The following is a 24244-nucleotide window of genomic DNA, read 5'->3' as shown; positions in this document are numbered from 1 at the left end:
GCCGACCGATCATATCAATGATAGGATAGCGGATAGAGACACTGTTTGTGACTAGCGTTGCCATCCGTCCAGGTTTTCCCGGATTTGTCCTAGTTTAGAGGGCGTCTTGGGTGCGTCCGACCGGGGTTTCATTTATAGTCCCGGTTTAAAATATTAGTAGTCTTAGGCCGGTGCCGGGTAATGTTACTAAGTTTAAAAAAACATGTTGACATGTTCGGGTTCTGAGCTCTAAAATCCCGAATTTTACCGCGTCTTGTCCTAGTTGCCAAATTTTAGAGACGGCAACCCTTTTGTGGCCACTGTGCCTTTTTTGGCCACTTAAGATGGATTTACTCACTTTCACAGTACCTATTTTGATACAGGGTACGCTACACTACTAAACATCTGCGCTTAGGTACGTTGGAAAACTTCTGGAAAACTGGAGCAATCTACACTATTAGACGTACTTACGTCGGGTAGAGCAATTCGTTAAATCGTTCAAATGTACTTCATGATCTTTCTTATCGGGCTGATTGTCGAACTTGACATGCTAGTTTTATTGTCGAGTGGTAATCGTAAAGCTTTATTGAATTTTTATATGTAAAGTAATACATTTGTTGATTATTATCTATTTTGTAGTATTTATTTATGGTATGAAATAATACAATTTATTGAATTCAATATCACCATCATTATCTTTTCAATGGCAGCAGTTTTAAATTATACATCCTTTTTTTCGATCCGTGATCAAAGAAATATCTCTGTATTTCCTTTGGGAAACCAGTGATTATGATCGGATTACTTTATTGCCCACAAGGGCAATAAAGGCCCTCGGTCCGGATGGCTGTGTGGGAACCCCAGTTTCGCTGCAAGGCTCGGATCATCACGGTGAACAGTAGTCGTAGTAAGTCAATTTATATTGCAATTACATACGTTATATGTATGTTATGTTTTTACTCTCACAGGCCTTTCGTAACTGAGGACCGGCATCATAAATTGTTAAATAAAAAAATAAAATAAAATTTCGTTTATCTCTTCCTGTTGACAGTTTTAATAGAAATGAAATGACGTCATAATTTAGGACTGTGTCATATGTTAAAAAAAAGGAATGTAAATACATATCAATTTCTATACCAATCTCGCTTTGATACGTATCAGGAATATTTTAAGAACTGTCTATATTCCGCAGAGCCCAGATTCACTACTTCCCGGTTTGGAAAACCGGTGATCGAAATCGGCAAATACCGGTTTAATAAAAAGAGTGATTGCAAGGGTCCACGGGCGAGGTGGGTGTGCACCAGAACTCATCGCAATTGCTCCGCGAAGATACTCACGATAAATGATACAATTATCTCTATTAATAATGTTCATAACCATTAAAATTTAAACGTTTTCGTGAATTTTCTAATTTCAACCTTTGCATCTCAAAATGTCAATCAATCAATCATCTTTTATTTTTATGCTTTGCTTAGATCAAACTTTTATGATGCTTGCTTTTTCCAGATACCGTTATTTACGGCGTGTCACGGTGCGGAAAACCAGTGATTGAAATCGGTCGGTACCGGTATAATAAAAAGGACCGCCCTAAAGGCCCGCGGGCTCGCTGGCATTGCGTTAAGGAGCGCTCCAACCAGTGCCGAGCCAAGCTTATCACTATCGATGACGTCATCATTAAATACGAAAACGAACATAATCACTAAATCACTATTAAAACTCGGTCGTTGTTCAATTGTTCGTGGCACAAATGCGTTTTTAAATAAAATTAATTGGTTACAAACATGACATTCCAAAAAATTAAAAACATATTAGTACGATAAATAAAAGTTAAAATTAAAATCCAAACTCGTATGTTATAAAAATACTTANAGATTTTTATGGAATGACCCATAAAGGAGCACTATGTTATTAAATCATACATTTTAATTCGAAAATTGTGTAGGTATTTTTAGGTCCATTTCGCTTTAATATTTTGCAGATGATTCAAATCGGCAAATACTAAGTACTTTTTATTAAAAAGACGTCTTGCAAATGTCCACGAGCTAGATGGTCATGCGACAAAAAACAAGACAAAAGCCGCGCGAAGATACATTCGAAGAATGTTTGAACAATTTTGTGCATTGATAGTAAAAACTATTATAAAAAATTTGAAAATTTGCATGAGTTTTGTAATTTTAATCATTGTGACTCTGCTAACTCTACTCTAAATACGTTATTATTTTTATTCCTCGCCTAGATCCAAGAATGGTGTTTCGTTTTTCCAGGTCCCATATTTTCCGTGTCTCGGTGCGGAAAACCGGTAATTCAGATAGGTCATCACCGGTATAATAGAAAGGACTGCCCTAAAGGCCCGCGGGCGCGCTGGTATTGCGTGAAGGAGCGGTACAAGCAGTGCCGAGCCAAACTCATCACCGTCGATGACGTCATCGTTAAATACGAAAACGAACATAGCCATGACTGAACTTTGACCTATTCTTACAGACATTTTATAAAAATGCTAGATAAAGCGTTTATTTATATTCGTTGTCGGCTCCCGGGCTAGATCTTTTTAATGTTGAGATTAGTTGATTTTCTGTTAGAGGTTGATAAAATGGTTGATAATTTTGTTCGAAATCTGAGATGCAGTGGCTACTGTTCTTGCGTAATATTTACTTACTAATATTTAATATGAAATTAAAAAAATCTGTAATTGAGGTCTGAACATTCGTAAGTTTCATATCGCCAAATCATACAATCATACAACAGTAAATGATTTACGTTAGGTTTAGGTTTTTTAAATGTTAATTAATCAAAGACATACAAAGTTAAGTAATAATACAGTTGAATGTTGTTGATATATTTTTTAATAAAAATATTTAGGTGTATGTAACTGCAACGTCCTTATTTACTTTGTTGTTACTTTTCTATGCTATTATATGATTCTACAGATCAACGCTCTTGGTTTTCATTGGTACATTCCTCGACTTCCACACAGTCCACTCCATAACAAAAGTAATTTTATTTGGACAGCACGTCAAACTATAAAATACTTATGAATATTGGAGCTATTGGGAATCTTTCATGTGCAGCTAACTTTATCACTTACAACAATATCTATATTTGGCGTTCATCGTCATCATCATCGTCATCATTTCAGCCAGACATATGTTACTGCTGAACATAGGCCTCCCCCAAAGAATTCGATATTGGCCGGTTGGTGGCGGCTGCGGCCTGCATCCAGCGCCTTCCTGCTACCTTTATGAGGTCGTCCGTCCGCCTTTATTCGGCCCATCTTAATTTACACCTTTACGTACTCTTACATGTATTTCAGACGCGATATTCTTAGAGTCCCGCACCGGGCGTCCTGTGATCCAAATAGGACGGTACCGGTTCAACATGTGGAGCGGGAGCCAGGGTCCCCGAGCCCGCTGGATCTGTGTGAAAGTCCACTCCGGCTGCTCTGCCACCCTGGTGACCGTTGACAACGTGATAGTCAAGCAGAAGCCGCATAATCATTGAGGTCGTGTTACAATATGAAGTCCAAGGGTTTCTATCCGGTCCGGTACTGTAAGTGCATGTGTTGACTAGCTGTATTCTACACGGTCTGACGACGAACCGGCCTGGGTTCGCACGGCGATGTCAATTAGTAGAATCTCCTTCAATTCTATAGTATTCTTAGCATTTTTGGAAGCCAATTCGGACATTGCAATTAAAATAATCAAAACCAGAAAAACCATTGAGTTTCTATTACACCTACAAATGACTATAAGTTATTACTATTACAAATGACTAGTGCCTCTGACAACAATCTGAGACGTACTGCTCAATGTGACGACACATAGCTTCTTACAGACTATGCAAAAATGTCCCCTACTTTTTCCATTATAGGTATCGTATTTACTACGTCAAGATATGGCAAGCCCAAGCTAATGTTCGCCGGCCACAGCTACAACAGGTACCACCGGCAGGGCCGCTGGCGGGACAGGACTCGATGGGTCTGCACCAGAACCAGCAATGGGTGTAAAGTGACCGTCATCACCGTGCATAATAACGTTATCAATGTAAAAGGCAATCATAATCACGAATGAAGAATAAGATAGGCATCGGACTTTAAAAGAGAGGCAACTAAAAGAAATTTTTATGGAGAACAAAGTTAGCGAGATTTGAATTTCATGAACTATTCGTTGCGACAGAAAGACCAGATTAAATTGTTACTCCATAATCTGGTTAACTGTTTAACTCTAATAACAAGAGCTAAAGCAAGACGAAAAAAATAAAGCTTTAAAGTATGTAATTTCAGGCGTTTTATTCATTGGATAACCTATAAACTCCAGTTGATGTTATATGTGAATGCAATTTTTTTTTTTTTTTTATTTTACCAATGGTCCGTGACCCTCACTCGGCATGGGGCACACTGAAAACCAGCGCCGTGGCCTTCGTCACCGTGGGCCACGGCATATGCTGAGTGGGGTCCCGTTGCAGTAGGCATTTGAATTGGTTGTTGGTGAATGGGTGGCACTGCTCAGTTTACTCTTGTTTTTATTTTTTCTTCTTTTATTATTATGTGCCACTGTCATGTCTATGTAATTGCCTGTATTTGTGTGATGTCCATTGTAATAAATGTATCTTTCTTTCTTTATTTCAATTCCCCGCTGTCCTTTTATGTCTGTTCTTTTTGCTTTTGCATTAGTTTAATGTATCATTTTATTTGCAATAATTTAATTTACCTTTAATTTAAACTTTAGGGATGACTTTTTTTGTGCCGCAATTAGATTTCGTAAATAAATACAAACTGTCGTTAAAAAAACTCAAAAATATTTATTCCGTTTAGACCACAAGTGGCACTTATGAACGTCAAATATATAAAAAAAAGGTAGCCCTTATGGGGCACTCTATATGTCTCCTTATCTTTTAGCGTTTCCCTGGGTTGTCAAAAAGCGATCGCTTTCGAAGAGAAACGGCATTCTTTTACCTTTCTCTTTTGTGCGGTGTACAATAAAGTGCATCTAACGTTTATTTTATTATTTTCCAGATGAAATAGTATTCACCACGTCAAGGTATGGCAAGCCGGTCCTCCTGATCGGCGGTCGGAGGTTCAACCGCTACCACAAGTGTAACTCCGCTCGTGTGCGCTGGGTCTGCACCAGGACCTCGACAGGCTGCAAGGCCACAGTCCTCACTTTCGATAACAAGATTATTCAGATCTGTAATCCACACAATCACTGCTAAAGCTATTGATCACTCTTATTAAGATAGCAGAAAGGCGATGGATGAAGACAGCTACCAACCGCCCAAATCAGGAAATCATTGGCGCTTATGTTCAGTAGTGGATGTTATTTGTATGTATTTATCGATCTAAAATCAAAATATTCTACGTTTTAATTGTACCTAGTTTATTCCTGTGTGTCATGATACCCCTTATTGACTTTAGTAATTTCAGTAGACTCTATACTAATAAATAATGTCTATTTTTTTAGCTATCTAACTAATTCAAAAAACAAAGCAATTATTGTCAAGAGTTATTTATTATATCTAGTCCTTGTAATCGCCGATTATACTATTTTACATGTTTATTTCCAGAAAATTTGCCTTATTTCACGACATCCAAATTCGGGAAGCCTGTCCTACAAATGGGCATGCACAGGTATAATCGGCACTCTCAATACAAGGGGCCTAAGGTCAGATGGGTGTGCACCAGGATCGCTTCTGGGTGCAAGGCATACGTCACTACGCTATTTGATAAGATCATCAGTATAAATCATGGCCATAGTCACAAATAATGAAATAATATAACCATTAACAATACAATCTACATTAACAAATAGAGCCAAAAAAGTATTATTTGTATCGCATTTTTAGTTTTTTCTTATATACATAACACGAACCTACTAAAATTATATGGATTTTTTTTCCTAAACCCGCAAACTCCTTTCAAATGTAGTATTGAATGTAGCTATAAATAAATAAATAATAATAAATAAATATCCTTGGACATCTCCCGCGCCTCTATGCGTTATGGAAACCTTCAGGATTGAATTGAAAATCAATCTATGGCAGTATTTGTTTTATTAAAGGTGAAAATATGTACAAGTACCAACACCAATGGTGTGCCATTACTCGAAAGAAGATGTGTGAGATAATATTCACAAGCAAATTAAAATTTATGAACAGCTAATTTCAAGAACTGTGTGCCTACCATGAGTTTACGTTAGGTGAGCTCGCTAGCGAATACGTCAAAAAATTATATGAAGATTTTATTTCTTGAAAGTAGCCGCTAGGGGCGCTGCACAATATGTCATACATTTAAATGTCATTTTTTTACGCAGTCGCTAGCGAGCACACCTAACGTAAACTCATGGTAGGCACACTGATCAATTTTGTCGCTCGTGAAACTAATTGTCCTGATGATTTGCTGCCGAAGTTAAAGAAAGAATTGGCAAGTTTTAGACGACAATTCACACTAAAGTGGACTAAGTATAACAGGCATCGAAATTCAGTAGAAAACAAAGGAAAAAATTGGCTGAACGGATATTGTGTGTTTAGGCAACACCAAGAAGGTGGAATCAAAGACGAAACTTCTTAATTTTTTGATCCACAATAATAATAAACAAGGTTATTTTTATTCTGTTCTTTAATTGTTGTTTTATTTTTATCATAAAGATCTGGTATTTATAAAAAGTAAATTGAAGATGTTAAATCAATGCCTAGTTTCTAGTTCCTATATTTTATGCGTAATTAGAATAAATTGTAGAAGTGATAAATAAAATTGTTGATGTTAATCAATTGCAGAAGTCGAAATTGAATTTACAACATCGATGTTTGGGAATCCACTGCTTCGATATGGCCCATACAAATTTTGCAGAATACAGAAGAATGCTCCAGGGCCTAAAATAAGATGGCAGTGCAACAGGGTGGCGAGCAAGGGGTGCCGTGCGAGGATCATCACCTTTGAAGAAACTATTATAAAGATAGCCGGTTGTCATAACCATGAACCCTAAGGGCCCTTTCCTACTGCAATCCAGATTCGCTGGACCCTGTAATGGATCCCGCAAAACTAGATTATCGTTGAACACACCAGCGTGTTTGAAGTTTGAATGGATCGGTTTTTTGCGGGACCCTGCAAATGGGATGTTCGTGTGAATGTTAATATTAAAATACGTAAACTATTAAACGGAATCTTGAAAAAGAAAAACAGTTCCTGCAAAAAACGGAACGAGTCCTTATAAGTCGTGGTTTTGTAAGAATACTGATCAATGATTTATAATACCCCTTATTGGAAAAGCCTTTATTATTTGCTTCTCTTTTTCTACAAGAATATCTATGTAGAGTTTGTAGTGTGTCTAAAAATCTATTTAAACTTGACTTAAAACATTGTTTCTGGTTACTATCAGTCTTTTCGGTTTTCTTTCACCGGATAGGTATATGGTCTCAGTCTTAGCTATGTATTTTATATTAAGCTTCTTTACACATCATTGTATTTTGTCATATATTATATTGTCACGACATTTATAGTTGTTTGTTTGTCATAAAAATGTGTTTGTTTATAATTTTAAGTAGGTACTCGGGGGTTTGTAGATGCTTTATAATTTCTAGTTTAAACTGTCCATTGGTAATTTATTGCAGATAACGAAATTATTTTCACTACGTCACGATTCGGGAACCCGGTTCTGCAATGCGGCAAGTTCCGGTTCAACAAAAGGGCTCGGTACAGAGGGCCGAGGGCCAGATGGGTGTGCACTAAAATAGCAACGGGTTGCAAAGCATTTATTTACACTGTGAATGAAACTATAGTTACCGCAAATAATATGCACAGCCATGATTGAAAGATAGCGTTTGGAAATGCAAGGATATATGCAATGTTTTTAGATGTATTACATTGATAAGACTTATACTTCTTTGTATTAATTAACTAAAAAGAGTTTTTTTTTAAATTAATTGCAGTAAGCCAGCGGTCTTGTAGATGTTTTAAAATTTCTAGTTTGAATCATCTTTAGTAATTTGTTGCAGATAACGACATTATTTTCACTACGTCACGATTTGGGAACCCGGTTCTGCAATGCGGCAAGTTCCGGTTTAACAAGAACGCACGGTACAGAGGGCCGAAGGTCAGATGGGTGTGCACTAAAGTAGCAACTGGTTGCAAAGCAATTATTTTCACTGTGAATGAAACCATAGTTTCCGCAAATAACAAGCACAACCATGATTGATTGAAAGTTAGCGTTTGAAAATGCAAGGATGTAGTCTGTAAATGTGTTCTAGCATTTTTTACATTTTACCCTCTTTTTACTTTTACCTTTTTATCATAAATTATCTGTATCGGACCATTTCTGTAACTTTTTTTTCTTTCCAATTTATAATTGCCTACTTGTCTAGTTATAACTGATATTACACTAATATATTGCATGCGGTGTTTACCTTATTTTTATTTTTTAAGAATATAAGTAATTTGTGCAAAACACAAATTACTAATAATCTCGTTAGCCCCTAGTACCTACTAAGCTAAACATGCCTGTGTTACGAGTGAGCGAGTTTACCTATAAATAAATTAAGACATTTTTTAAATTAAATATATCGTTTTTTATTAATAGTAAGTACTTGTCGATGTCTTATAATTTGTATTTTAAAGTTATCTAATGTTCCAGATAACCACGTAGTTTTTACTTTGTCTCGATTCGGGAACCCGGTTTTGAAATACGGCAAGTTCCGGTTCAACAAACAGACTCGTTACAGAGGGCCAAAGGTCAGATGGGTGTGCACTAAAGTAGCAACGGGTTGCAAAGCATTTATTTTCACTGTGAATGAAACTATAGTTACCGCAAATAATAAACACAGCCATGATTGAAAGACGGTTGTAATTATTATGGTCTCAGCAATTTTATTTAAGCTGCTTTACACACCATTGTTTTAGACATACCTACTTATTTGTCATGTATTACATTGATAAGACATGTACTCGTATACTTCTTTGTGTCATTTAATTAAAAATACTCATAGTTTTTTCATCAATTGAAGTAAGCCAGCGGTCTTGTAGATGTTTTAGAATGTTTAGTTTAAACCATCTTTAGTAATTTGTTGCAGATAACGACATTATTTTTACTACGTCACGATTCGGGAACCCGGTTCTGCAATGCGGCAAGTTCCGGTTCAACAAACAAACTTGGTACAGAGGGCCCAAGATCAGATGGGTGTGCACTAAATTATCAACGGGTTGCAGAGCATATTTTTTCACTGTGAATGAAACTGTAGTACTCGCAAATAACGAGCACAACCATTATTGAAAGATGGCTGTAAAATTGGAGACAAAATTCAAACTGAATTTTTAACCTAATTTACTTATGTATTGTAATTCACTATGTAAATTAAAACTACTTTCTAAATATGATTTAGAAAGTAGGAATTCACAACATGTAAATAATAATTCACAAGCAAATAATAATTATCCGTAATTGCTTAAAAGGGGAATCAAAAAAATAAGGAGAAAAAGAAATTAGGTAAGAGTAGGCGCACACCGTTGATTTTTCGTCGGCCGATAGTTTAGTCGGGCAGTTGATCAGTATGGGCATGTATGGCAGTGCGCACACTACGCCGATTCGATTTGGCCGATTCTTCATACAATTTAAAATCGGGCACAACTATCGGCCAACTAAAAATCAACGGTGTGCGCCTACTCTAAGTGAAACATTTATTTTGTATTTTTGTAAATGTAATCCTCTCAATACTGCATTGGAGACGTCATTGCCAATTATAACAATGTTTATCGACATACCAGTCGTAATTAAAAATGTGTTTTTCTGAAAACCTGTCTATTTATTTGACTATGAAAATACAAGTGAATGTTTTGAAAACTCTTTTATTTGCGATTTTTTTTTTATTTATAGCGTGATCTCGCTTTGACTCATACAACTTTTTTAATTGGTACTGAACTTTTTGTTTCAGAAGCAATTGAATTTATAACATCTTGCCGTGGGAATCCCATGATTCGTATTGGCAACCACCACTTCAGCCAGGCCAAAGATGCAAGATGTCCGAAGACTCTAAGGACGCGCTGGGTTTGCACGAAGAAAAACGGCGGGTGTCGTGCCTCTATCATCACCATAGACCGACATGTCATTAAATGTAATAATAATGTTCATCAATGTACTACTATGAATAATAATCTTTTGGCGCAAGTACACTATGCGGGAAATTGACCGAGACGAAGCGCGAACCGAAGTATGGGCGACCCACGGCGAAACTAACCGAAGTGCGTTCGTCACGATCAATTTCCACTATGCGCCATTCGTTGAAATTAAAAATGTTTAATGTTTTTCACTATATCATATACATGTACATATTGCGTATTCCGCGTACTGGACTTTCGTATCTAAGAACTATATTTATTTGTGTATGACCTATAATAATTATGTAAATTTCTTCCTCAATTTGACATAATTATATGAATTTTTTTCTGTGACTGATTTATTTGTTGTCTTAGATGTGGCTTGCTTGAGTCAATATTTGACATTATTAATTGTTTTTATTTTGTTACATGGCTAAGTTGGAAAAGTTATTTAATTATTATTTCACAACATCACCAATGTATATTGTGTTCAAGCAAATAAAAATATTTAATAAATCAATAAGAATCCAAGATGACATTTGATTAGTGATAAGCTGATGAAAAACTAAGTTTTTTTAAGCCATTATGTTATTGCACCTTCACATTGATACCCATGCTCTGTTATTTAACATTATGTTGTAGATGAAGCTGAATTTATAACTTCGCGACGGGGTAACACCATGATCCGCCTCGGTGGATACCACTTCAGCCTTACTAAAGGCGAAGGACCGAAGAAACGGTGGATATGCACTAAGCGGTATGCAGGGTGTCGCGCCTTCCTCGTGACCATTGACGGTGTTATCGCCAAACGTAAAAATGTACATAAACATCAAAAATTATAGTATTGTGTAAAATGTTCGTATAATTTTCTAATAAATGTTTCTTATGGCGCCAATTACTACAGTTATTTATTCTAAGATGTTTGACTCATACAGATTCTTTTAAATAATAATCAACTTTTACAAAAAGGACGGCAACGTACTCGTACGTAACGCCCCCGGGCCTGCGGGTATCTTCTATGGGCGATGGTAATCATTTACCATTTGTCCCATAAAAACATGTTTTAGAAGACATTGATTTTAAACCATCTAGTCTTGCTGAGGAAATCCTAATCCTATGATTCATATTGGCAACCACCATTGCAGTCAATACATGGCGATATTTTGTATTTTAAGTATTCAAGACGGCATTTGATTAGTGTTAATATGTTGTTAATAAAAAACTAAGTTTTGTTTTTTATGCTGCACTAAATAATTAATTTATGTGCAGTTAATGCGACATTTTGGGCCAGAATGGAATTCATTCGTTATGTATGCACTTACACTGTTTGTTTATTTTTTGTCGTGTTTCTCTGCTCCATTAATTATTTAACGTTCTTGTTCTAGTTGAAGCTGAATTTATAACTTCGCGACAGGGTAATACCATGATCCGCCTTGGCGAATTCCACTTCAGCCTTACTAAAGGCGAAGGGCCGAAGAAACGGTGGATATGCACTAAGCGGTATGCAGGGTGTCGCGCCTTCCTCGTGACCATTGACGGTGTTATCGCCAGATACAAAAATGAACATCAACATTATAATCAACACTTCTAGTGTTGTGTAAAATTTTGGTATATTTTTCGAATAAACATACTTCTTAAGGCTTCTACCGTTATTTATTTTAATACTAAATTTTGCCAGCGTCTTCACTCGCGTGAAATTTAGTTTATCACATATCGTCATGTACTTTTACATGCTTTAGAAGATATTGATTTTATAACATCTTGCTGAAAAAATCGTAATCCTATGATTCGTATTGGCAACCACCATTGCATTCAATACATGGTGATATTTTGTATGTTAAGTATCCAAGACGGCATAATATGATTAATTCATAACATCGTTACGTATTAACACCTACACATTGTTTGTTAATTCCATGTCGTGTTTCTCTGCTCTATTACTTATTTAACGTTTTTGTTCTGGTTGAAGCTGAATTTATAACTTCCCGACGGGGCAACACCATGATCCGCCTCGGCGAACACCACTTCAGCCTGTCTAAAAAAGTCGAAGGTTCAAAGCAAAGGTGGATGTGCACTAAGCGGTACGCAGGGTGTCGTGCCCACATCGTGACCATAGACAATGTTATCGCCAAATGTGTAAATGTACATAAACATGTACATCTATATAAATAAATATAAATATTCTTCAACATATTACACTGCGCCTCTAGTTCAAAATAACTTTACCAAATGATTTTGAATTGACTTAACAATAAATGAAAGCAAAAAATACTAGCAAAGTAGATTAGGTACAAGTGTCACAAAACTTGTTACTGAAAATGGTGATCAGTGTATCGATATTATTAACTAGTGTTTCTTTTCGTATGCCTGATTTGTAAGTATGTATCGTATAATATTTTGCTATAGTTTTTATAGGCTTTAAACCTATTGAAATGTCATATGTATTTATTCTAATTATTCCTGTACAATTGTTTTTGTTATATTACTTTAAGTTATTTATAAGTTGTAATAATAAAATCTGTGGACCATATATTTTTATTTTGCTTTCGTATAAAGGTGTCTCTAATTCAGATAGCTGAGTGTTTCCTCCTCGCTCTAGTCGCATTGTTAAGTAATCATTATTCTTGACATTCCATCATCATCATCATTTCAGCCACGTCATGTCGTCCAATGCTAAATAAAATCGCAATTCTCAGTTGTGCGGGACTCACCTCAACATAATATTGTGTTACCACAACAAATTATTAATTTTTCCAGCCGATGCCGAATTCATAATCTCGCGTCAGGGTAACAATATGATCCGACTTGGCCACCACCATTTTAGCATGATGAAGAGGCACTCCAAAGGCTCCAAGCAACGGTGGATATGCACCAAGAATTCCATCGGGTGTCGCGCTTTTCTTGTGACAGTAGACAGTATTATCGCTAAATGTAACAATGTACATACACATTATTGATTTTTTTAAAATAGCATTTTACTTTTATTAACTGGCACAATATCAAAACATGTTTATTTACATACAAACATACTTATTTACTGGTCTACAGTAAGATACAGTATAGAAGACAGCAATACCTATTAGGGTGGTCCTTATTTTTCGACTTCTGAATTCTCCCCGGGGCACTTTCTCATTCGATTATATACCTCTAAATATGAAATTAGCTTTTTTGTTTTTTTTTTGGTTAAGATTTAGAGGTCGCTACCAGCTGTCAAAATATTTACAAAAAGCTTTGAAGATCTTAAATCATGGTTTCATAAATGTTTTATTTAAGTGTTTATATCACATTTTAGGTGCAAATGAACATCGCATAGATAGAATAGACAATCGCTTCTTGTCCCCTTCTCCCCTCAACCCCTCTTCTGTACCGACCATGGTACCGACGCGTCGAGATACTAACAAGTAAACTCGCATATCTTAAAAATTATTGATTCAAATATGTACATTGTACATAATATCTTAGTTCATAGCAACAACAATAATTTAGTAATGTTTTTATTTGGCTTCGACTAAAAATAAATTAATCTAACAAATACAGATTTTGTGTTTTTACTTAAAATTCAAACCTTGGTAGCGACCCCTAAATGTCTTTTAAAAATTAAAAAAAAAAAGAATGAAAGACTTTCATATGGTATATATTCAAATTACGTGGTGCCCCGCAAAATATAAGAAAAAAATTTTTTTTCGTAGGAATAAGGACCACCCTAATACCTATTTTGGTTTGGGATATCCTTCAAACAGTTCGTGACCAAAGTGGCTAAAAATGTTTTTTGCCCACTTTGGGTGTAACGAACTATTTGATGCAGACTACATAGCTAGGTACTAACTTTTGAATGTACCTATGTAAATGTACATGTACTGGTAATTTTTTGCTTTAGGTGACCCTGAATTCATAATCTCGCGGCAGGGAAATCCCATGATCCGCCTTGGTGACCACCACTACAGCTTGGTCAAGAGGCTGTGTAAAGGGTCGAAGCAACGGTGGTGTTGCACCGCCGCGCATTTCTCGTGACTGTAGACAGTGTTATTGCTAAAAGTAACGACGTACATACACATTACACGTAATATGCAATAAACATACTTTTTATATTTAAGGTTTATTGGTTTACTAGCTGTGCCCGCGACTTTGTACTTACTATAGTTTGAATAATATTTCCCGTTTTCGCAACATTTTTCTTTACTGCTCCACCCCAATTGACTGTAAGGTGATGTTATAAACCTAAACCCTTCCTCGATAAATGGTTTATCCAACACAAAACTGATTTTTCGAATCGGACCAGTAGTTCCTGAGATTAGCGCGTTCAACTAACCAAACAAATTCTTCAGTTTATAATATTAATTGATATTAGTATTGATTTACTGGCCTTATTTCATCAGTGACATATCATTACCTGCCTTCATAACATTTAAGTCCATTTTTTATTTTAGGTGACGCCGAATTTATAACATCTCGGCAGGGAAATCCCATGATCCGTCTTGGTGTCCACCACTACAGCTTGGTCAAGAAGCAGAGTAAAGGGTCGAAGCAACGGTGGTGTTGCACCAAGAGTTACACCGGGTGCCGCGCATTTCTCGTGACTGTAGACAGTGTTATTGCTAAAAGTAACGATGTACATACACATTACACGTAATATGCAATAAACATACTTTTTATTTTAAAGATTTTATTGGTTTACTAGCTGTGCCCCCAATTGGCTGTAGGGTGATGTTATAATATAACCTATAAAGCCTTCCTCGACAAATGGCTTATACAACGCAAAAATATTTTTGTCACCTCACTAGTGCACAGATTAAAATGATTTTATGTCAGTTGGCCATATTTGTTTACGTTTCTGCTGAATTCTAAAGAATCATATATGTACATGCTTGTAATAAGTACCTATAACTTCATGAAAACTGACATATTATGAAATGATAGATACTTCATAACCTCTTGACTTATGGTCTTATGTCCCCTAGATTGGGCAGAGGGCGTCCACAACAGTCCTCCATCTCGTTCGGTCTTGAGCTTCTCGCTTGATCTCGCTCCAGGTCTAGCCGATCTTCTTCGCCTCGTCCGCTACAGTGCGCCGCCAAGTTTGCCTGGGTCGACCACGTTTGCGTTTTCCTTGGGGATTCCAATCCAGAGCCTGCTTAGGGATGTGATCGGGGTCCCTTCGGAGAGTGTGGCCAATCCAGTTCCACTTGCGGCGCTTGATCTGCTGGTCGATCGGAATTTCGTGGCCGCGTTCCAATAGCTCGACGTTGGAGATTTTCTCGGGCCAGTATATGCCGAGAATTCGGCGAAGGCAGCGGTTGATGAAGAACTGCAGCTGGTGCGAGATAACCTTGGTGACCTTCCACGTTTCACACCCATAGAGCAGAACGGATTTAACGTTGGACCCGAATATTTTGATCTTGACCCTTCGGGTCAATTTCCGTGACTGCCATATGGGGCGAAGTTGTGCGAACTTCATAACCTCGCGGCAGGGAAATCCCATGATCCGCCTTGGTGACCGCCATTACAGCTTGGTCAAGAATATGTGTAGAGGGTTGAAGCGACGGTGGAAGTGCACTAAAGCGTGTAAAAGTTGCCGTGCCTGTATTAATACTGTGGATAATGTTATTGTCCGATTTTATTACGTTTATTTACATGGAGAAATTGTGAGTAATAAAAAAAAAACGTAAAACAGTGTTTTGTTAGCGGTCTCTGCATTAAGCGTACATTCTAGTGTTAAGTGTACCTATAACCTGTGCTATAACTTTATGAAAACTGTCAAGTTAAATGATAGATTCTGAACTGTTCAGAAGCAGCTGATTTTATGATGATATAAAAAGGATCTGAGGCAAGTTGTCTTGTTTATTTTGTCCCTGACTCCTTATAACACTCAGAGGCTGTTTAAATTTTGGTTGACGCCGCAACCTCTAGTCAAATGCTTAACACACCGTCCTTTCTTACTTAAACACTTCATTATGTATCTTATATCAGATGCAAATGGCGTTAAAATAATAATTGCACGGCCTTTCTATCACAGTGAAACCAGTATTCGTAATGTCGCGGCGGGGGAAGACCATGCTTCGCGTTGGAGAGCACCACTTCCGTGTGAAGAAGAGAAGCCAGGGTCCGAAGCAGCGCTGGACTTGCACCAAGTGGGACTTAGGCTGCCGCGCTCTTATCATCACCATAGGCAAAGTTCTAGTCGAATACCAAAAAGAACATAACCATTGAACTGTACAGTCAGCGTCAAACAGTTCGTGTCACTCACAGTCTTCAAAAAGTTGACAGCACAACCTTATTCCAATTGTATAGCCATGTATAAGCCATGTATTCATTAGGCAACATTTGTTGATAAACACTGGTTATAAACTGTTCATAAACAATGTTTCATTATGTTTCATAATGTTCCATCATCTCTGTAAACAGTTCATAAACATAGGTGATGAAACATTGTTTATGATACATGTTGCCGTGCTCCCCGCTACGAGTGGAGAGCAAGTGTGGACGGCCAAGTTTCAGAAACCTGTGTTTATGGTAAACTTGTTTTACACTAGTCATAAACAGTTTATCAACAAATGTTGTCTAATAAATACAATATGGCTTTATAAAGACATGTTGCGAACTTTTTGGCTACTTTAGGTGTCACGAGCTACTATATTTACGAAAGTAATTAGATTCTGCCTACTATTACTGGTGATAACAGAAGATTTGGATCTTCTTCCCTTTATTTTGTGATGTGGTTGAAGCGTTATTTATTACTTCATAGTTTAGTTCATAGGCATAACAGTGTACGTCCATTATGCTTAAACTTAGGAAAATGCTAGTCAATGTAGCCTGTAGGATTTATCATACGACTTATTAGTATTAAAAAACTACTCCAGATATTAAACAGATAGACGAGTGATTGATCTTATGTGGGTCCAGTAAAGTCCACCTTAAAAATTGTATGGAATTCTAAAAACTAGATTTTAATGTCTTATCTTTGATGACTCAAATAGGTTTATAGGTTTTAAAATGTCGTCTAGTCAATTTTAGTCTCTTTTATTTTTGCACTTAATATATTTTTTAAAATTAATGTAAGTTTGTGTGTTTATTAAGGTATTCTCGTCTACGTTCCAAGGGTTTGTCAACACATTCGCTTATTATCTTATTTATAAATAAAATAATCATTGTTATCTATTTTGAGTGTTCTCTCCTAATTTATGACATATTTTTTTTTTATTCAATGACATTTTGCGGTGCATACTTAAGTATGAGTGTGAAGAGTGTGTAGAAAATAAATTGTATTTGTAAATCAATTATGACTATTTTGTGTAAACCAGATACCATATAACCGTTGTTTGCCCATGGCCTCCTGCGGCACATGTAGACACGTGCCTTAACTGAGAATCGAAGCTGTGATTCATTCATTAATTTTTTTAATGGTGGTGGATAATTATTTTCTATTTAAATTTTTCATTCATTAGTTACTGTCGTTATTTCATAAACCATAGAAGAAGCTGAATATATTACGTCGCGAAGGGGGAACACCATGATTCGACTTGGAGGGTACCATTTCAGTGTGAACAAAAGGAAAAACAAAGACGGACCGAAGCAGCGTTGGATTTGCACCAAGTGGTCGAACGGCTGCCGGGGATTTATCATGACTGTTGAAAATGTTATTGCTAAATGCCACAATGTACATAATCATTAAAGCGACAGGTACAATATAAAATTTTTAATTTATGTACTTTTTTAATGACTACAAACCTCTTGAGGTTTATATGCCCATGTCAGGCAAAAAGAAGAACGGCCACGCTCCATACAAAAAAAAAACACAGACCCGACAGAAACGAGACATGCCTCAGTTTTTTTCTCATGTCTTAATTAGTTAAATTATGTATTTTTCAACTTGGTCCATACTTTATAGAGGACGCTGCTGAATTCATCACGTCGCGTCAGGGGAACCCCATGATCCGTTTCGGGGATTACCATTACAGCCTGAACAAAAACAACAAAATCAAAGGACCCAAGAAGAGATGGATATGCACTAGGTGGTCGAATGGCTGCCGGGGATTTATCATCACTATTGAAAATGTTATTGCTAAATGTAACAATGTACATAATCATTAACCTAATAGAAGAGTGTTAAAGTCAAAGAAGAAAAAGAAGCCCTTTTAAAATACACGTAAATATAGTTTAGCCAACAGCTAAGTTAAATTTTTTAAACAACTCTAGTGTTACTACTAGCATTAGTAAAGACAAATTAAATCTGTTAATACAACGTTTGTCTTTATTAATATTCTCTTTAAAGTAGTATTCAAAAGTCCTCTTTTTAAGACATCGGCCGTCACCTTTAATATGTCACTCCTTCGTATTGCTCGTATGTATGATACACAGTACAGACTAAAGCTCATAGTAGACTTATCAACTCGGAAAGGTATCAACATCGTATCGCCTTTCGCGCGCTGTCAATGGCGAGGCGAGGCGTTTACGTTACCGTGTGGTCTGCGGAAAAATCGTCGCTTGCCTCTCTGACGTAATTACGACAAATACGACATTTTGCAAAATTTTCAGGCAATTAGACAGATCGATTCGTCTTGCGAAATTAATTAAGATGGTGTTTCGAAAAAAATGACAGATACGTCAGTTAGAGAGGCAAGCGACGAAATGTACGTTGCAGTATGGAGTTTCATACAATTAATACTGACCGCCTCAAATTGATACGGTTACGATCCCTTTCCAGGTTGATAAATGTGCGACTTATTTTGGTACGATAACAATATTTTTGGCGCATACTTTATAGAGAACGTCGAATTCATCACGTCGAGGCAGGGGAAGACCATGATCCGCCTGGGAGATTACACCTTCAGCCTGAACAAGAACAAGAAAGAAGGAGGCCCAAAGCAGCGCTGGCTATGCACCAGGTGGTCGCGGCACGGCTGCCGAGGGTCTATCATCACTATTGAAAATATGATCGCTAAATATAACAATGTACATAATCACTAAAGTGTCAGATGATTGAAACTTCAACCACAGCAACGCGGGCAGATCGCCATCGCAATCTCCAGATGCCAATGACAGGTCGCGCGCCCATGACAGTCCGCCCGACCTGTCATTGATTGGCCTATGATCGCGCCGGCGATGGTGAACTGCACCCGTTGATGTGGTTAAAGCATCAAACTTTGTAAATCTGTGATCGCGACACACGGCTGTTAGTGTCAAGTGTCAACTGAAGACGGTGTCAGTCCAAGGTCCTAGTCAGGGGGTCAGAATAGACTGACGTTGCAAATGAATCGATAGATGCAGAAGAAAAAGGAGCCCTAAAATTATGTTCTATCTCTTTGTAAATAATTATACATTTGAGAGAGAGAGCCCGTAGAGTCGTGTGGGATGGATTTTTTTTTATGGGCATTCGAAAGTTACTGTAGAAGTAGAACGCCATTTGAGAACGTTTTAGAGTATCAGTTTTTTGCATACGCTTCTTACGATTTGGCAATTTACTGTATTAAATTATGTGTGTGAGACCAATATTTGCCAGCTAAGTATGCCTTGTTTGGTTATCAAAATAGTAAAGGCAGAATAAAATCTGTAAATATTACAACTTTATAGTATGCTCTTGGTGTTTATAAGTCTTCTTTTCTTCTCTTCTCTATAACAACGATCATTGTTTGTTTTTTGATATTAAAATAGATTTTAAATGTTGTCCATATTGATTTTTATTGTGTTGTAACATTCATATTATTTAAATTTTATCATATTTAAGGCCCAGTTCTCATAAGATTAAGATTGACGCTGCAGACTTATTTTGGTACGATAGAAATACATTTAATTTTATCAACTTGGCCCATACTTTATAGAGGACATTGCTGAATTCATCACGTCACGACAGGGGAAGCCCATGATCCGCCTCGGGGATTACCACTTCAGTCTGAACACATCCAAGGGACCCAAGAGGAGATGGATATGCAGCAAGTGGGCCTACGGTTGCCGCGCCTCCATCATGACGCTAGACAATCAAATCATTAAAATAAACAATGTACATAAAAATCATTTTAATGTTAAATAAACTGTATAATCCATGGTCAGTCAGGATTTCTCTTATTTATTAGTCTTTAAACAATGAACAATATTATTTTTTATTGTGTTGTAGTTTGTCCATATTAAGACCCAGTTCTCATAAGATGTAAGATTGACTCTGCAGACTTATTTTGTTACGATTTAGAAATACATTATCAACTTGGCCCGTACTTTATAGAGGTCGCTGAATTCATCACGTCGCGAAAGGGGAAACCCATGATCCGCCTCGGGGATCACCACTTCAGCCTAAACTCATCCAAGGGACCTAAGATGAGATGGATATGCAGCAAGTGGGCCTACGGTTGCCGCGCCACAATCATGATGATAGACAATGAAATCGTCAAATGCAACAATGTACATAAAAATCATTTGAAATAAACTGTATATTTCACGATTATTCAGGATTTCTCTTATTATTCAGGATATCTTATACCTCGCGTGAAATGTTTGTTTAATTAAGTGGCAGATCGTTTTTCAAAACTAAAGCGGCCATATCTGTCTATTTAACCTCCTTTCATTCGTGTGGACAAAAAATAATGTAAGGTATGAGCTCTTAAAGAATACTCTGTTTAACTGTTTAAACATTAACACTCCTTCTATGTTCTGATTAATTTCGTTGCGGGTCCAATGACAGTTTAACTTTCCCCCGAGACAAACTTGACCTTCATTGGTTGGGTTTTTATGACGGTCAAGCTGTAGATCCTGGCTACACAGGAGTTGCAGTGGTGGGTACGAGAGGTGGGAATAGTTTATTTATTTATTTCGGGTTTAAAACATTTAAGAAAAAATATGTATGTAAACCCCTCTGCTTGTACTTGTGTCTGTCTTGTTGGTTGGAGTTTATAAGTGTGTGACCTTTATTATATGAGTACATTTCTGTTACTTTGGTTATGATTTATAGATGCAGTGTACATCAGATCGAACCGAGGCAACCGAATGCTCAGAATAGGAAAGCACAAATACAGTTTGCACAAGCATTCCTCGAAGGGGCTGAAGAAGAAGTGGGTTTGCACCAGCACTNTTAAGTGGTAGATCGTTTTTCATATTCAAAACTAAAGCGGCCATAATATCTGTCTATTTAACCTCCTCACATCGCTTTGGACAAAGAATGTAAGGTATGAGCGCTCAAAGAATTATCTGTTGAACCGTAATGTAAACGCTTCGCCTTGGGGTGAATTGGCGATACCGTGTTGGTTGATCCCTTTCCGAGTTGCTAAGTTGCAACCTTTATTCTACGAGTACATTTCTTTAAATTATGTTACTCTGGTTATAATTTATAGATGCAGTATACATCAGATCAAATCGAGGCAACCGAATGCTCAGAATCGGAAAGCACAAATACAGTTTGCACAAGCATTCCTCGAAGGGGCTGAAGAAGAAGTGGGTCTGCACCAGCACCAAGTCCCGGTGCCGGGCGACGGTGGTCACCTACGACGACTACATCAGGAAGCACATCGATCTTCACAACCATTAATTTTACAGAGAAAGTAAATATGACAGTATGAGTTTTGCTTACTGCATGCAATTGAATAATATAAATATTTTCAACTTTGCTATGATGATTTAAACTAGCTTGTTGTAATATTTGATGTCAGATGAATATAGTTTTATCCGTAGCGTTGGTGCGTACAACACGATCCAGCTAACTGCGCATCTCTCTGAATGCAACTCTTCCTCGCACTTACCCGCGCACCTCCCTACATTCACCCCGTTTTGTACCAGAGCGTTGATGTGACGTCACGGTCGTTAAGTGCGCAGTTAACTCGACCGGGTTGTCTTATGTGCACAGGTACGTACAGACGTACAAAGTAAATTTTGCTGTCACTCTCAATAAAACCAATATGAATATGGTTTTATCTGTAGCATGTATTTTTTACGCCTTACCTGTTTGACCTAATCATTGGTAACAACTTTTTAATTGCCCAGCTAGAGACAGTGTACATTGGAGTGGAATAGTCTTACCTGTTATGTCAGTTGTTAGTATGTAAAGTCTGGTCGCCGAGCACGTAGAATTTCGTCCAATGACCCCAAGCTACCTATCCTTATGTGTGCGAGCGCGACAGCAATATAATTACGCGCGAGCGATAAGGATTGTAGGTTGTAGCTTGGGGTCATTGGACGAAATTTTACGTGCTCGGTGACCGGACTATAGGTATTTGTGAAAAGTACAAAATTTTGGTTTTTAGCCTGATTCAATTGTCTTTACAATTTATAGAAAGTGTTAGTGATCTTTTAATAATACCCTTTCCGTTTATTTTTGCAGATTATGGGCATGCAAAGTTTGTGACATCAAGACGCGGGAACCGTATGATCAACATAGGGAAATACAACTTCTGCCTTCACAAGCCCTCTACAAGAGGACCCAAAAGCAGATGGGTGTGCAGCAGCACTGCCATCGGGTGTAAAGCCGTCATCTTTACCCTGGAAGACATTATCGTTAAATATAACGATAACCATAACCACTGAAATAATTCTATACGATTTACATTATGTCGACGTAAAATTGTGAATTTCGGCATATTATAAATTTTACTTAGATTACAATCTTACCTAACCAGTTTTAGTTTACAATCTCACGCGTCATATTATAAACTGACGGAGTTTACAATAAATGATTGTGGTTCCACTGGTGGCGACACAACGAAATTACTCATAGAACGTATTACTTAAAAACGCGTATATTATAAAATATATTTACTTTGGACTTCAGAGTGAGAATAAAGGTCTAAAAGTCTTTAGACAACTTGATTGTTGAATTTTTACTGTTTGTTTTAAGTAAAGTATTTTTAAAATTTGAAATCGAATGTTTTTCTTTGTTCATTTCATGAAGAACATTTTCTGATTAGTTGCAGAATATACTTACAAAGCGTGCTAGAATCTATTAAGTTTTTCAAATACTATACTATTCAAATCAAATTTTGAGTCATATTGGAATCAAAACTGGGTATTGGATTGGGTCTGGATATTGCAAGACCACCATAATAACTTACCTGAAACACGATACACATCAATTTATTATTGTTGAAAAATCGGCATATAGATTAATATTTCGTGTATTTCTTCATATTTTATTTTTCACGATATTTTCACACTGCGTCAAAACTATATAAAATAAATATGCATGTGTCACGAGTGGGCTCACCACAATAGTCGAGCGGTCGCGTAATTGGAAGCCGCGTTCCGCGAATGTCGAGTTGGCCAGTCCGACCCCTTCACCTCGGCTATGGTGGCTTTAATAATTTACCTATATTTTATTTTACATTCAAGGATTGCGCTTTGTGACATCCAAGTTCGGCAATCCAATGATCGTCTGGGGCAAGTTCAGATACTGCCTGAAGAATGAGGTCAACAAGCGAAGCCCGAAGAAGCGTTGGCGCTGCATCAAGCTGTCCAAAGAAGGCTGCCGCTCCGAAATCGTAACCATAGACGACCAAATCATAACATTTAATGATGTTCACACACATGACTAATCGAGGAGTGGACTGAAAAAGTAATTGGTACATACTCGTATTATAATTGTATTATTATTTTAGTCTTGACACAATAATAATTTTTAGTGGATATGTTTGAAGTAGCAGAGTTCGTAACTTCCAAACGCGGTGACCATGATGGCGTGCTCGTCTAATAAAATATTGCAAAGCCTCCGTCAGAACCATTGACAACTCCATCGTGTATTGAAATAATGAACACTGTCATGATTAAACATGTAACATTTTGGAAAATGTCCTTCAAAAATATATTTATAATATTATAATATTTTTATAATTTCAAATGAACCTCTTTTTATTTCATGATAGTAATTATTTTTCTCTAAACAGGCTTAAAGCGCTTTTACACGTCCAAATGTAGCTTGATCTTGTGTTGTAGAGACCGCTCCAACAGATTATACTAAAAAAAACCCTCTTTACCTATTTATTCTATTTTGCATTAAATATGACAACTTTCTATAAAACTTTCTTGAACTTGACAATAAATAAATCAAGTCGATCGATATCAGTCCATATTAAATATTTTTATGTTTGTATGGCGTCGGTCCACCTACAAGGTGGACGACTACATTATAAAGGTAGCAGGAAGGCGCTGGACGCAGGCCGCTACCATTACCGGGCGACATGGAAAGCATTGGGGAGGCCTATGTTCAGCAGTGGACGTCCT

General features: G+C 37.0%; 2 protein-coding genes and 2 long non-coding RNA genes across 6 annotated transcripts; all 4 read left to right on the top strand.

Annotated features, from left to right (window-relative positions):
* The first annotated feature begins 4991 nt into the window (after window positions 1–4991).
* On the top strand, window positions 4992–5749 carry LOC114354860 (uncharacterized). The gene is made up of 2 exons (XR_003656064.1): window positions 4992–5294; window positions 5536–5749. It is a non-coding gene; the product is annotated as an uncharacterized LOC114354860 (long non-coding RNA).
* A 4140-nt stretch (window positions 5750–9889) lies between these two features.
* Window positions 9890–11700, top strand: LOC114354790 (uncharacterized). Of its 3 annotated transcripts, none has more exons than XR_003656052.1 (3): window positions 9890–10071; window positions 10697–10909; window positions 11440–11700. XR_003656052.1 is itself a non-coding variant. In XM_028307361.1 (3 exons), the coding sequence occupies exons 1-3, from the start codon at window positions 9930–9932 to the stop codon at window positions 11455–11457; spliced, it is 336 nt and encodes a 111-aa protein (XP_028163162.1). In that variant the 5' UTR covers window positions 9890–9929; the 3' UTR covers window positions 11458–11700. The 3 variants fall into 3 exon arrangements, 2 of the variants coding, with proteins under 2 accessions (XP_028163162.1, XP_028163155.1); XM_028307361.1 differs by having other exon boundaries at window positions 10697–10872; XM_028307354.1 differs by lacking the exon at window positions 11440–11700 and having other exon boundaries at window positions 10697–11370.
* Window positions 11701–14047: 2347 nt separating this feature from the next.
* On the top strand, window positions 14048–14701 carry LOC114354865 (uncharacterized). The gene is made up of 2 exons (XR_003656065.1): window positions 14048–14114; window positions 14482–14701. It is a non-coding gene; the product is annotated as an uncharacterized LOC114354865 (long non-coding RNA).
* Window positions 14702–18853: 4152 nt separating this feature from the next.
* Window positions 18854–23810, top strand: LOC114355089 (uncharacterized). Its single transcript, XM_028307754.1, has 4 exons — window positions 18854–19003; window positions 19902–20048; window positions 21329–21576; window positions 22353–23810. Exons 1-4 carry the CDS (start codon window positions 18854–18856, stop codon window positions 22492–22494), a joined length of 687 nt encoding a protein of 228 aa, XP_028163555.1. The 3' UTR covers window positions 22495–23810.
* The last annotated feature ends 434 nt before the right edge of the window (window positions 23811–24244 follow it).

The sequence above is a fragment of the Ostrinia furnacalis genome, unplaced genomic scaffold (genome assembly GCF_004193835.3).
Source record: "Ostrinia furnacalis isolate ACB-3 unplaced genomic scaffold, ASM419383v2 OfSCF0195, whole genome shotgun sequence".
NCBI lineage: Eukaryota > Metazoa > Arthropoda > Insecta > Lepidoptera > Crambidae > Ostrinia > Ostrinia furnacalis.
The sequence above is the reverse complement of the archived record's forward strand: the minus strand, read 5'-3'. Positions and strand labels throughout refer to the sequence as shown.

What these genes read in the sequence shown, in the direction of transcription:
- LOC114354790 (XM_028307354.1), top strand. Translation starts at nt 9,930, where the DNA reads ATGATTCGTATTGGCAACCACCACTTCAGCCAGGCCAAAGATGCAAGA. An exon ending in AGACCGACATGTCATTAAAT is followed by an intron (nt 10,072 to 10,696) that starts GTAATAATAATG and finishes ATTATGTTGTAG; the next exon opens with ATGAAGCTGAATTTATAACT.
- LOC114355089 (XM_028307754.1), top strand. Translation starts at nt 18,854, where the DNA reads ATGATCCGCCTGGGAGATTACACCTTCAGCCTGAACAAGAACAAGAAA. An exon ending in TGATCGCTAAATATAACAAT is followed by an intron (nt 19,004 to 19,901) that starts GTACATAATCAC and finishes ACGTCACGACAG; the next exon opens with GGGAAGCCCATGATCCGCCT. An exon ending in CCATTAATTTTACAGAGAAA is followed by an intron (nt 21,577 to 22,352) that starts GTAAATATGACA and finishes TTATTTTTGCAG; the next exon opens with ATTATGGGCATGCAAAGTTT.